Here is a 12,259-nt window from a genome sequence, read left to right as displayed (position 1 = left end):
GCTTGAGCCAATTCCTTGAGCTCAACACTCAACCTGGGAATAAATCATTTTAGGTCATAATGACCAGAACATCCATGGACATTTCAGCAAAATTCAGTGTTGGTTTACAGTATGACCTGGAAGTGAGGAATTGTTTCTTCATTGCCAGATAACCGAGCCTTGGGACAGGGCGGATTGGATCCCAGAATCTTGCTCTGTTGTAGCCTATCAGTGTGATCTATGAGGACTGAACATAACCAAAAAGGCTGTGGGTCATCTGGCTTGATACAAACACGGCAGAGGTGGAATCCTACTGAACCTTTCCGTGGGCACACACTCCAGTTGTTAGAAAAAAAGTGCGCTTGCTTTCAATTGGAACTCTGTCTTCATGACACATTCGCAGTCTGGGACTATGTTGAATGTGCCGTATCTGCCATAATCCATCTCCACGGAAGTGTTATTGACCGAGACTTACAAGAACTGGCTAGTTCAGAAAAGTCTCTTTGAGGACTGGGAAGCTGGGCTGTGGAGAAGCCAAGTCATCTTCCAGGGTCATAAACCAAGCCCCAGGCAGTTCCTTGTGTGGGTCACTAACTCAGGCTCCTCCAGGCTGAGGATGCACCTGTGGACCTGAGAAGATGCCTCACAGACATTTGCATGTGAAGCCAGACAGAAAGAAGAAAATAGGACAGGGTTTGATTTTTTTTTTTTTTTAATCTGGAGTGCTCAGCTCTGCACTTCTTTTTCACAAATTTGTATTTGTGAAGCTGTATCCTGATAGAGTCCAAGAATGGGCTGTGCCTAGGAATTCCCTTTACTGTACCTACCGTGCCTCAGTTTCCTCTTCTGTCAAACAGGAATAAGATACTCCTGGTCCATAACTCCTAGGGATTATTACAAAACTCAGCTATCCCTTGGAAGGCACTTTACAATATTAATTTGCATGACTTCAAGTAATTGTAACTAAAGCAGTCACCCTTACACTTGTTACTCTTGAGTGAAGTACAGTGCTAGAACTTCTAAGTGAATAAATTGGTAATGGTCTCTCTTACTTTTTACTTAAGGATGACAGTCCTTCTGACTTGTTCCAGAACTCCCCAGGGAGAAATTTTACTCCATGAGAATATACTTTTAAAATAATAGTTGCTGGAGAGCAGCAACTAATTGGTGATTGGGAGTTGGAAATAATGATAGAAAATTTTAAAAATAGATCCACGAAACTAACCATGACACTCCTATATACTAAACTCAACCAAAATCTGTAAGAATTCTAATGACTCCCTTATTATAAAATGATAAATTTAGAATGCCACTGATAATGATTCGTGCCACACTGTTTTGTCAGATTCAGGCAATCTACTGTAATGATGGATGGGTGAAAATGTGTTTGCTGTAGCAATATTTGTGTTCGTACTTCACTGAAATATTTGTGACCCTACAACTTCCTAAATTAATGAATTTTCTAGAAGTAGAACAGAAATGCCATGACTGAGTCTGTGGGGATGAAAATGTGGTTGCAGTCATAAGCAAGTCGTGTATTTAGAGTAATCTTCATTAAATTTGAACAGTCGTCCAAATAAGCAAATGGGTATTTGTGGAGTTTTTGTGAAAACTAGTTCACATATAGCTATTGGGTTTTTTCACCAACTGTTGGGTCAGTTAAGTGCACGATATTAGCATGGAGTTTTATTTAAATAATTTGGGATAGCTTTATTCATTTGGTTATAAAAATTATAAGTTGATCAATGTAACTTTAATATCATTAAATCATATGACAATTATTTGCACCTGCATCTCTTGTGAACATAAAAGTGTGGGTGGAATTAATGCGTACTTGGCAGGAAAAAAATGTTTTTAATGGTTTCATTGCTCTAGTCTTTCATTGACATACACATTTTTTTATGATGCAAATTTTAAAATTCTAAAAATGGTTTTTGCTCATGTAAATAGTGTTTAGTGTATGGTGACAGCCAGACCGTGTCATTATCATGTTATTTAATATGGTCTTAGTTTTAAAAATCATTTTCTGGCACTGTGAATTGATGAGAAAGGTTTATCTTCCTGAATATTCAACCTGCGCCTAGAACATGAGCTAGAATTATTTTGAAATGCCTCTTTGTTCCTACAATGTCTTTGATGTTTCATTCCCGGGATTTTAGACTAACCTTTTGTTTTTCTCCCAGAGAGATTCAATGTGTATTTGATGCCATCCCCTAACTTAGATGTACATGGCGAATGTGCCTTGCAGATTACATATGAGCACATCTGTCTTTGGGACGTCCAGAATCCCAGAGTCAAACTCATCTCTTGGCCGCTAAGTGCCCTGCGGCGGTACGGGCGGGATGCTGCTTGGTTCACTTTTGAGGCAGGGAGGTGAGTTTCTTGACTTTTCTACTTATTTTTTTCTTTTCCCAGGTTTGTATATGAGATCCACCCTGAAGCATATGTCTACAAATGTGTAGAGCTCTGGCCCTATAATGCAAGGCATTCTAATGTTTCACCAATGTGATATGAACTTTCATTGTGTGGTTTCATTCCATACTACAGACTGACGTAGAATTAGGTAAAAATGCCAAAAAGGTACCATCTTCTGGGTCATGCTGAATAAAGGCCAGGCCAACTTCTGGGGTTTTCAAAAACATCCATATTGTTCATCTGTTTCTGTTTCCTCATTGGCTAACTGTGGTAGATTATCAGTAGGAGGGACCATTCATTTCTGAAGGTGCCATTAATGAGTTCCATCCAAGATCTAATGAACAGCACTAATGCTAGGAGGTTGATTCTAGAAATGGCCTTTTGCAATCAATACCCAATCAGCACTTCTAGGGCTTTCCCTTTTTCCTTTTAGAAGTCAATTTTGGAAAGAGAAGATGCTGCCTATAATATTTGGGTTGATCATTAACTGTAAAGGGATTAGTGTAATCAGGATCTCATTTTTTTCCCCCCTCACCCACTCTTACCCCCTCATAATTTAGACACTTTTTTCTGAAACATTGCAGATAAATTTTATATTTTGGAATTTTAAATGGCTAAATTTTAAGAAATACAAGTCCTTCTGTAAAATTTACATTTAAGGTGAAAGCAATCAGCTTGTAGTTTTAAAATTTTGTTTGTTTGTTTGTAAAAGTGGATGATTCTTTCCAGTAGGAATACAATACTTGATAGAAGAGTAAAAACAGAAGTTCCAAACACGTAAGACCCTAACCTGTGTGAATATATGATAGTAATGCTCTGCTCAACTTAATCTGCTCATTCTGTTATAAGCAAAGCCCAATTATTTAAAATTTGCTTTTCAGAAATATGCTTAATTTGAATCTCTTACACGTATCCTAGAAAGTTTTTAAGTTCTTCCTTCTCTTATAGCTCTTTCCCATTCTGTTTTATTTTTAAGTACCTGGAAATTGAAATGCTATAAATGAGTCTATGAATCTCCCAGAGATAGCAAAGGTCTTCACGTTAGAAAATAAGACTGTAATCTTCAGAGCAGTGTTCTTTTGTCAGAATTACTTATTTATTATCCTTATGGGAAAATCTCGGTAGAAAAATCAGAATCTGTTTGGGGAAGTGGGTACCTTTCCCTGTTTGGGTCTCTGGAATCATTTATGCATTAATCATAACCAGTGAAATCTATGTATGAAAAATGTTTTACATTTTACATAGTAGATTTTCTATTGATTATATGCCTCATATCATCTCCCACTTGTATTTCATATCAATGAACAGTACAATTCTGCATTGATCAGGATGTTTGGGGCCTATTATGGGTAGCATTTATTCAAGGATGAGAATTTTTCAGTTGTTCCTTAAATTTATGGGAATCATAATAGGAAGAGTATGGCTTTCTGTCATAATTTCTGAAAGCTAAAACCTTAGTAAACTTTTATAGTATCTCATGATGAATATTAAACTTGTTTTGAAATTATCTCAATCCTCCAGGTTTTACTATTACTCATATATTGTAAAAGTTTAATTTATTCATATTAATCTAGTAGAATTGCTAAGGATCTAGGACATTATTTTAAAGACTGATAGTTTTCCTAAGTGTAATAGGAAACCACCAACATTTTTTTAAGCAGATGCGTGTGTGTGTGTGTGTGTGTGTATGAAAGAGAGAGACATAGAGAGATAGAGAAAGATAATGGTGTTTATATTTTGCAGGTGGTGGGATAGAGATGGCAAATGTAGATATGGGGAGATATCGAAGTAGCTCAGGTAAAGAAATGGTGGATGAAAATTATGGATATATTGAAGGCATAAATTTCAGAAATATTCCAGTGGCCTTTGACCAAAAGGCATAAAAGTGCTAACTTGGAAAGTGAAAGCATTTTATCCTTTAACTTTAGCCTCTTTATTATGGTCTGACCTTTAGGGTTTTTTGAACAACCCATTTGATGATTAGAACACCTATAACCCATACCACACCATGCCGTGCCTCAAATATTGTAGGGACTTAGAACGCTTATTACTTTTGAGTAGTATTCTAGGTGGTCATGCCTTGTGGGGCTGATGCTAACTTGAAGTGAATCATCTGGAGGGAGACTATCAGCAATATGTTCCTAGGATCTTGTTCATTTCTCAAACAGCATGGTGTGGTGCGAGAAAGATCAGCTCAGGAAGGTTCTATTCTCTATTCTTTATTAGCTGTTGACCTTGGGCAAAGGGGTTTAACTTCCCTTGTACGTTTGTCCAAGTAATAACTTCCGTGCAGGACCGTTGTGGATAACAGCAGTAATGCACATGGTCATGTATTTGATGTTTTATTATGATGACTTTTAGAGCAGGGCTTGAGTTTACAGGATACAGACAGTGTTAAACACAAGGTAGTATTACTATTTTATATTTTGCCTGAAACTCAAATAAAGATGAATTTTTATAGTTACCATCAAGATGCTCAGGATAATAAGATCATTTGGGTTCCCCCAAGCATGAAGATTTCGTATCTGCCTTGCTTTAGTAGTGAAGATAATTTTTTCCTTGGCTGTTTTTGGATGTGTTGAAAACAAAGCAGTTTCCGATTAATATAATTTTCTCTCTGTCTCATATCGATAAGTGAAGAGGAGTTCAGTGTCTCTAGGCAAATAGTTTTCACGTATCCAACATGCATCTGCAGAGGTTTTGCTGGATTGCCCCCCAGAATGCAAGGAATCTCCCCAAAGACTTTGGGCAAAGCTCTGCTCATTTTCAGCCTCTGTTAGAGTTGGAACGGGGTGTTATTCCTGCTCAAAGTCCCCACTTTACCCCACCAAGACTGACACCAGGGCATGTGTAATAGACTGGACTAGAAATTGGAGGAAATGAAATGAAATTACAGGCCTACCGCATACTGGCTGTGGGCCTTGAGTGAATGACCTGACTCTCTGAACTCCTTTGGCCGCCTGTAAAATGAGTACAATATATTACGTGCCTCACAAGATTGCCATGAAGATTAAAAAAGGTATATGTTTGAATGCCTGGCATAATGCCTGGTGCATAGTAGGCAGTTGTATCAGCCAAACTGACACAACAAGAAAGAAATTCATTGGCTCACATAACTGCAGGTCCAGGAGGTAGGGATGGCTTCAGGCTTGAGTTGATTCAGAGCCTACATGATCCTAGGTTTCATCTCTCAGTCCTGGACCTTCTAGGATGGATTTGCTCTGGCTTCACATCGTGACTTCTAAATGCTTTGGGGTCTTCTCACACCATCACCCAAATAGAAGAGAGAGAAATTCCTACCATATGTTGACCATTACATTCACTATGTGCCAGGTACTATACTGAGAACTTTATTATACAAAGCACACAGGGTAGAAATAAAATGGGGTGGTCCTCCCAATGCAGAAAGAGTATACTCATGCCATCAAAAAGGGAATGGATGTAAGGTTTAAAAAGAAAAAAAAAAAGAACCTTAACAAAATGTGTCTAGTATAGCATTTAATGATTGCTCCAAGCAAATAGGGTAAAGCAGTTATTTGACTGTAATTAGCATTATCACTCATAATGGTGCTGAGATACAGAACCGTGGTTCTCAGTGAAGGATGTGCTTGCTCCCAGGGGGCTTTTGGAAATGTCTGGAGACATTTTTGGTTGTCATGGTTGGACAGGGATACCATTAGCATCTAATGGGCAGAGGGGCCAGAGATGCTACTAAACATACACTGCACAGAACAATCTCCCACAACAAATAGGTACCTGGTCCAGTTCTCCAGCTGAAAAATTCTGTTCTAGCAGGCATAGCGGCCATGGAGAATAATCACTAATATTTATGGAGCAAGTTACTACATGAAGGTCACTATACTAAGCATTTTACATTATGCAGTGTCTCATTCATATCATCATGCCATTCACGGATCATACAAAGTAGGGAATGTTATTGTTCTCATCTTCAAAGGAAACTTGGACACCTGAGTGACTGGTCCAAAAGCATTAGACTAGTACGCGGTATAGTCAGGAGTCACACTCAGGTCTTCTTACTTCCAAGCCCTACAGATATCTAGGAAGCCTAAATATCATATCCCATTAGGTTAGCCTAGTTCTCCATTAGCTTCCACGGAGCTAGGGAAGAGACGGCATTCTTAAGCTCCCTAAAGCCATTTGGATGTGCATTAATGTATGAATTCTCCTAGTCGCTGGAATCTTCTGTTTTTTGCTTTTTGGGTTTTTTTCCTCTTAGTTTGGAGGACAGGCATGTATAGCCAGGGTTGTTCATCTCTCCTGGGCAGATGTACGATGATCGTAGGTCATCAGGACCTTCTGGATGCTGTTTCTCCTCCTCTCCACCCACCATAAGCAAATCCAATATACTTCTGGTTTTTTTTTTTTCCTTGAAGAAATCCAGAGTTGAAATATAAGCTTTTTAATACAATGGAATTGCACGATGGATTGCCATTTCTTGCCCCTGGAGACCAAGAGCAGTTAGTTTATTTGGTGGCCCAAGAGACATATCGCTAATTTTGGTTGAGGTTTTTCTAGTCTTCTGTTTGTTTCTCTCCACCTCGAAGCCCGGAAACTTCAGCGAAGCACATCGGGCTGGCAGGGACTCTGATACTTTTACGGGAAGATCCAATAGACAGGACATTCCAGCTGCATCAACACCTCCCGTGGTTCTGTTCTTGGAATGTTATTGTTTAAGGAGAGGTGGCAGGTGTCCAGTAAGTTCCTGCATTAACTTTACAGCTGGCCGCTGGGTGACTTCAGCGGCAGGCTCCGCCTCACCTCCCGACTCATTTACGTTAATACCCTGGGCTTAGCACCTGCAGGAGTGAAAGCAGCTCAGGTGACATTTGGCAAAACGTACTGAATAATTACCACACATGAGCGCTTCTCCTTACAAGCCAGAGAGAGTCTCTATTGTGCTTTTGACATCATTTTAAGAGAAACTTTCAGATGTGCCAAGGAATATGTGAAAATCGACATTGCATGTACAGATTCTTATTCTTAAATGGAGTGCACAAATTTGTGAAAAGGTTTTTTTTTTTGGATTAAAGGCATCTGCACAGTCTTGGAAAAGGATTTATTCATTTCTAGCGTGTATCACTCTGAAAACAAGTACTTAGTGAAATGACTTTTCATCGGAGAAGAAAATTGTTTTTCCCTCTTACAGATGAGTGTATAGGTCAAAGGACCCCTATTCTAATATAAATCTTTGAATATTCTCTATTTCTCTTCTCATCTGAGCTACTTAGTAATCTCTCATTTCTGAATATTTTATAAAGCATACACTCATTCCTATTAAAGAGTTGAAAGCCAATTAACAAATAAAATGTATTCCATTCTTCCTATGTTGAGCAGAGAGAAACTTGAACATACAGGGGCTGGATCTCACACTCAAATGAAATCAAGAGTCAGATGCTCAAGTGACAGAGCCCCCCAGGTGCCCCTGGGGCCATCGTTTTTGAGAAAAATTTTTGTGTGTATTTTTTATTTTATTTACTTATTTTTCCAGTTTTATTGAGATCTAATTGACATATAACTTTGTTTAAGTTTAAAGTGTACAAGTATATATTGCGAAGTGATTACCACTATAAAGTTTGTTAATATCTTCATTGCCTTACATAATGTGTGTGTGGTGAGAACATTTAAGATATACTCTATGAGTGACTTTAAAGGACACAATAAAGTATTGTTGACTGTAGTTGCCTTGCTGGACATTAGATCCCCAGAACTTCTCCATCTTCTAACTGGAAGTTTGTACCCTTTGACCATCAACTCCTCAGTTTCCCCACCCCTGACCCCCAGCCCCTGGTATCCACTACTCATCTCTTTCTGTGAGTTCAGCTTTGTTATATTATACACACAAGTGAGATCATAAGGAATTTGCCTTTCTCCATCAGACTTATTTCCCTTACCATTATGTTCTCAAAGTCCACCCATGTTGTTACAAATAGCAGAGTTTCCTTCTTTTTTTATGGCTCAGATTACATTGTGTGTGTGTCTGTGCACAGACACGCCACATTTTCTTTATGCATTTCATCCGTTGGTAGACACTGTGCTGTTTCCATGTCTTGGCCATTGTAACCAATGCTACAGTGAACACGAGGCTCACACATTGGGTTAGTGACTTCATCTTCTTTGGATAGATACCCAGAACTAGAATAGCTGGATGCATGTGGTAGTTCTGTTTTTAATTATTTGAAGAACCTCCGTACTGTTTTCCACAAGGCTGTACCAATTTCTATTCCCGTCAACAGGGCACAAGGGTCTCTAGACTTTCCTCCCCATTCTCATGGACACTTGTTATCTCATGTCTTTTCCTTAATAGCCGTTCTAACAGGTGTGAGATGGTATCTTATTCTGGTTTTGATTTCCCTAATGGTTAGTGAGACACTGGGTATTTCTTCACATACATATTGGCCATCTGTATAATGCAGCCATCTTCCTGCAGGTGATGATCCACTGGTATATGTGACCAATTTACCTGTGATGGTACCTCACATTCTAGAAGGGTCTAGCAAATAAAAAGGAGCCATTTTCTTCTTTCATCAAGCATTCATTGAATTTTCCCTAGGAGCATCATGTGGTTCTAAGCACTGCGGACATAGCAGTGAATAAAGCATATATGTGTTCTGTCAGTGTGAAATTCACTCTGTAGAGAAAAGGGGATTTGGACAATAATAGACATTTTAAAAAGAAAAATAGATGTTAGATTGTGTAAGGCCACAACAAACAATAAGATCATTCAATAGAGAGTCCCCAAAGAGGGGGTGCAATTTTAAATAGGGTGAGCAGGACTGGCTTTGCAAACCGAGTCAGTGATGCCGACAAAAGACCTAGGAGGAATCGTGATGGGGGGAGCATTCCAGCCAGAAGAAGGACGTTAGGAAAAGGTGCCGAGGGGGGTAGATGTGGAGTGTGCAAAGAAAAGCCAGGAGACTGACATGACCAGAGCGGAATAAGGGAGGGGGGCACGATGTTTGTAAAGGAAGAGGTGGAACGGTGTCAGGCCGTGTGGGGCTTGCAGCCGCTGTAAAGAATTTGGCTTTTTGTCTTAGTTGGGTGGCCGTTGTAGGCAGGGAGAGATGGGAACCACTGTGAGGTTTGAAGAAGCAGTCCCCAAGACCTTCCCTGCTTCTGACCTCAATTACAAGTCCAAGCGTTCCCACAACCAAAGGCTTCATAATTTGCTCGAATGACTCGGAGCTTCCTGACATCTATGGAACTGGTGGTCAAAGCTTCTAACACTGAGGGTTACACAGTCACTAACATCAGATAAGGGAAGAGTATATGGTGGTGAGTCCAGAGAAGTGCCTGGCATAGAGATTCTGCATCTTGTCCCTGTGGAGTCAGAATGCTGTACTTTCCTCATATCAGTATGTGACCGTACACGCAGACTGTTGTCAACCAGGAACGCTCCCCAGCCACAGCGTGTAGACTTCTTACTGGGACTCCATCCCATGCTTGATTGGTTGATTCATTGATTGCCTGCATGGCTGATCCTAGGCTCTGGGACAGCCGATAGCACGTGACCCAAAGCCTCACCCTAAATCCCATTGTTACTATTTGTCTAACCCAAGAACCCAGGCAAACACAAATTACCTCCCATGTTGGCAAAGGCTAGACCAGATCTTTTGGACAAGATTAAATTTTTTTCCTCCACAGGAAGCGGTTAGCAAAGAAGTGACATGGTCTGAATATTTTTTTTCTTTAACTCAGACTAAAAACAGTTAGGAGGGGGCATGGCAGTGCTCACCGTAAGGACAAGAATGGCTGCAAGGACGCGAGTAACAATGAACGTGGGCTTAGGTGTTTGGATACGGACATGTTTTGAAGCTAATGCCCAGAGGATGTACTGACTGACTGGACGTGGGTGAGGAGACAAAGAGGGGAATCAGGGTCCTCCGGGGAGCCATGGAAACTGCACAGGAATGCCTGGGGGCGCGGGGGGGGGGCGCCGGTGTGGAGGTGATCGGACTTCAGTCTGGGGCATATGAACTTCAGGGTTTATTCAGAAGTTTCCCTCTGTTGCTCACCTGGCTTTTCATTCTCTGGGGATCAGTAAAGCCACACGTGGTGTTTGGGTTTAGAAACTGTGAAAAGCCCTTCCGTTTCATCCCACTGCTTATAGAGCACTAGAGCGGGAAGAACGGGGTGATGGGGGGGGTGCTCCCTAAGGTCTGGGTCAGGGCATCACATGGGAAGCAAACATGGGGGAAAAGTGTTGGTTTTTTGACCTTATGTGTTACATGATTAAGAACAGATGTCCTAAGGGCACCTGGGTGGCTCAGTCGGTTAAGCATCCAACTTTGGCTCAGGTCATGATCTCACAGTTTGTGGGTTCGAGCCCGTGTCGGGCTCTATGCCGACAGCCAGCTCAGAGCCTGGAGCCTGTTTCAGATTCTGTGTCTCCCTCTCTCTCTGACCCTCCCCTGCTCACACTCTCTCTCTCTCTCAGAAATAAGTAAATCATTTAAAAAAAACAGATGTACTAAAAAACTATCAGTGTCTCTTACACTAGCCATGTTTTATGACTTCGGATTGTTTTGGGTTGGTTTTGTTTTCATAAACTCTCAAGTCAACACACAAGGGTTAGAATTTAAATTTAAAAAATGATAATGGCGGCGGGGGGGCACCTGGGTGGCTTTGTCAGTTAAGCGTCCGACTCTCAGTTTCAGCTCAGGCCACGATCTCGGGGTTCATGAGATGGAGCTCCGCATCGGGCCGGGCTCTGTGCTGATCTACGGGAGCCTGCTTGGGATTCTCTCCCTCTCTCCCTGCCCCTCCCCTGCTTGTGTTTGTCTCTCTCTTTCTCTCTCTTTCTCAAAATTAAATAACTAAATAAATGTTAAAGAATAAACCTTTTTTAAAAAATTAAAAAATGATAACGGCAGCTTCTGTACACATTTAAGGGAACCGTTAGGAAGCCTGGTGACGGGGATGGTGCAGCCACGGGAGAAGGGACAGCGTGTGTTCTGGAACCTTATCTTCATCTCATGCACTGAGCTGATGGGCTTTGTTTAAGGTGCTAACACTCCAGACACAGTATACCTGGCTGCAGCCAGCTGAGAAACAAATCCCCCCAGTCATTTGCATTATAATCTTTGTTTAATGAAAGCTGCTGCTTTCCTAAAGGGAGAATCACATTCCCGAATTCATAGCTCCATTCACAAAGAAGAGGTTTGTATTACTCTGTGTTCATAGCTCCCGAGCCTCAAACATAGACTTTCTTCCCCAGCCACATGCCTTCCTCTGCCATGCATCTTTCCTTTGCTTTCCCACTGTTTCAGGCTGTGATGACCCACCGTTTCCGTCCAGGCAAAGATGTGAATGTGCTTCCCTCCTAAAGATTTCCCTGAAGACCACCTCTCATTGGCTTTGACATTTTATTTTTTTATGTTTTTTTTTTTTAATTTATTTCTGAGAGAGAGAGACAGCATAAGCAGGGGAGGGTCGGAGAGAGAGGGAGACACAGAATCAGAAGCAGGCTCTAGGCTCTGAGCTAGCTGTCAGCACAGAGCCCGACGCGGGGCTCGAAACCATGAACCGTGAGATCATGACCTGAGCTGAAGTCAGACGCTTAACTGACTGAGCCACCCAGGTGCCCCAACATTTTAAAGGGTTAAAATGACAACAAATGCTCAGTAGATGCTTATCTTGACTTGAGATCCTTTGCTAAAAATAAAACACAATTTCCTCACCCTAAAAGGTTTGTCTGTGGAAACTTTGAGAGGTAGAAAACTTGACCATGATTCCAGCATATGAGGGAACTGAATGAGACTTTCTGTCTCTCTCTCCCACACCACCTGGCACAGGGCTCCAGGAATCCCAGCCACGTTTCCCCAAATGTGGGATCGTTTTAGTGATT

General features: G+C 41.0%; 1 protein-coding gene across 2 annotated transcripts in view; it reads left to right on the top strand.

Moving 5' to 3' along the window:
* Positions 1–12,259, top strand: part of DOK5 (docking protein 5) — a 53,599-nt gene that overhangs the window by 918 nt on the left and 40,422 nt on the right. Inside the window, exon 3 of one of the 2 annotated variants that reach the window (XM_077778350.1) lies at positions 2,228–2,352. In XM_077778350.1, coding sequence (XP_077634476.1) covers positions 2,228–2,352 — 125 coding nt within the window. Of the gene's footprint in view, positions 1–2,162; positions 2,353–12,259 lie in introns of both variants that reach the window. The other variant, XM_077778351.1, reaches the window with a different exon arrangement.

This window comes from Crocuta crocuta, unplaced genomic scaffold, assembly GCF_008692635.1.
Source record: "Crocuta crocuta isolate KB4526 unplaced genomic scaffold, BGI_CrCroc_1.0 scaffold27, whole genome shotgun sequence".
NCBI classification, from domain to species: domain Eukaryota; kingdom Metazoa; phylum Chordata; class Mammalia; order Carnivora; family Hyaenidae; genus Crocuta; species Crocuta crocuta.
This window is presented reverse-complemented; position numbering and strand designations above follow the sequence as displayed.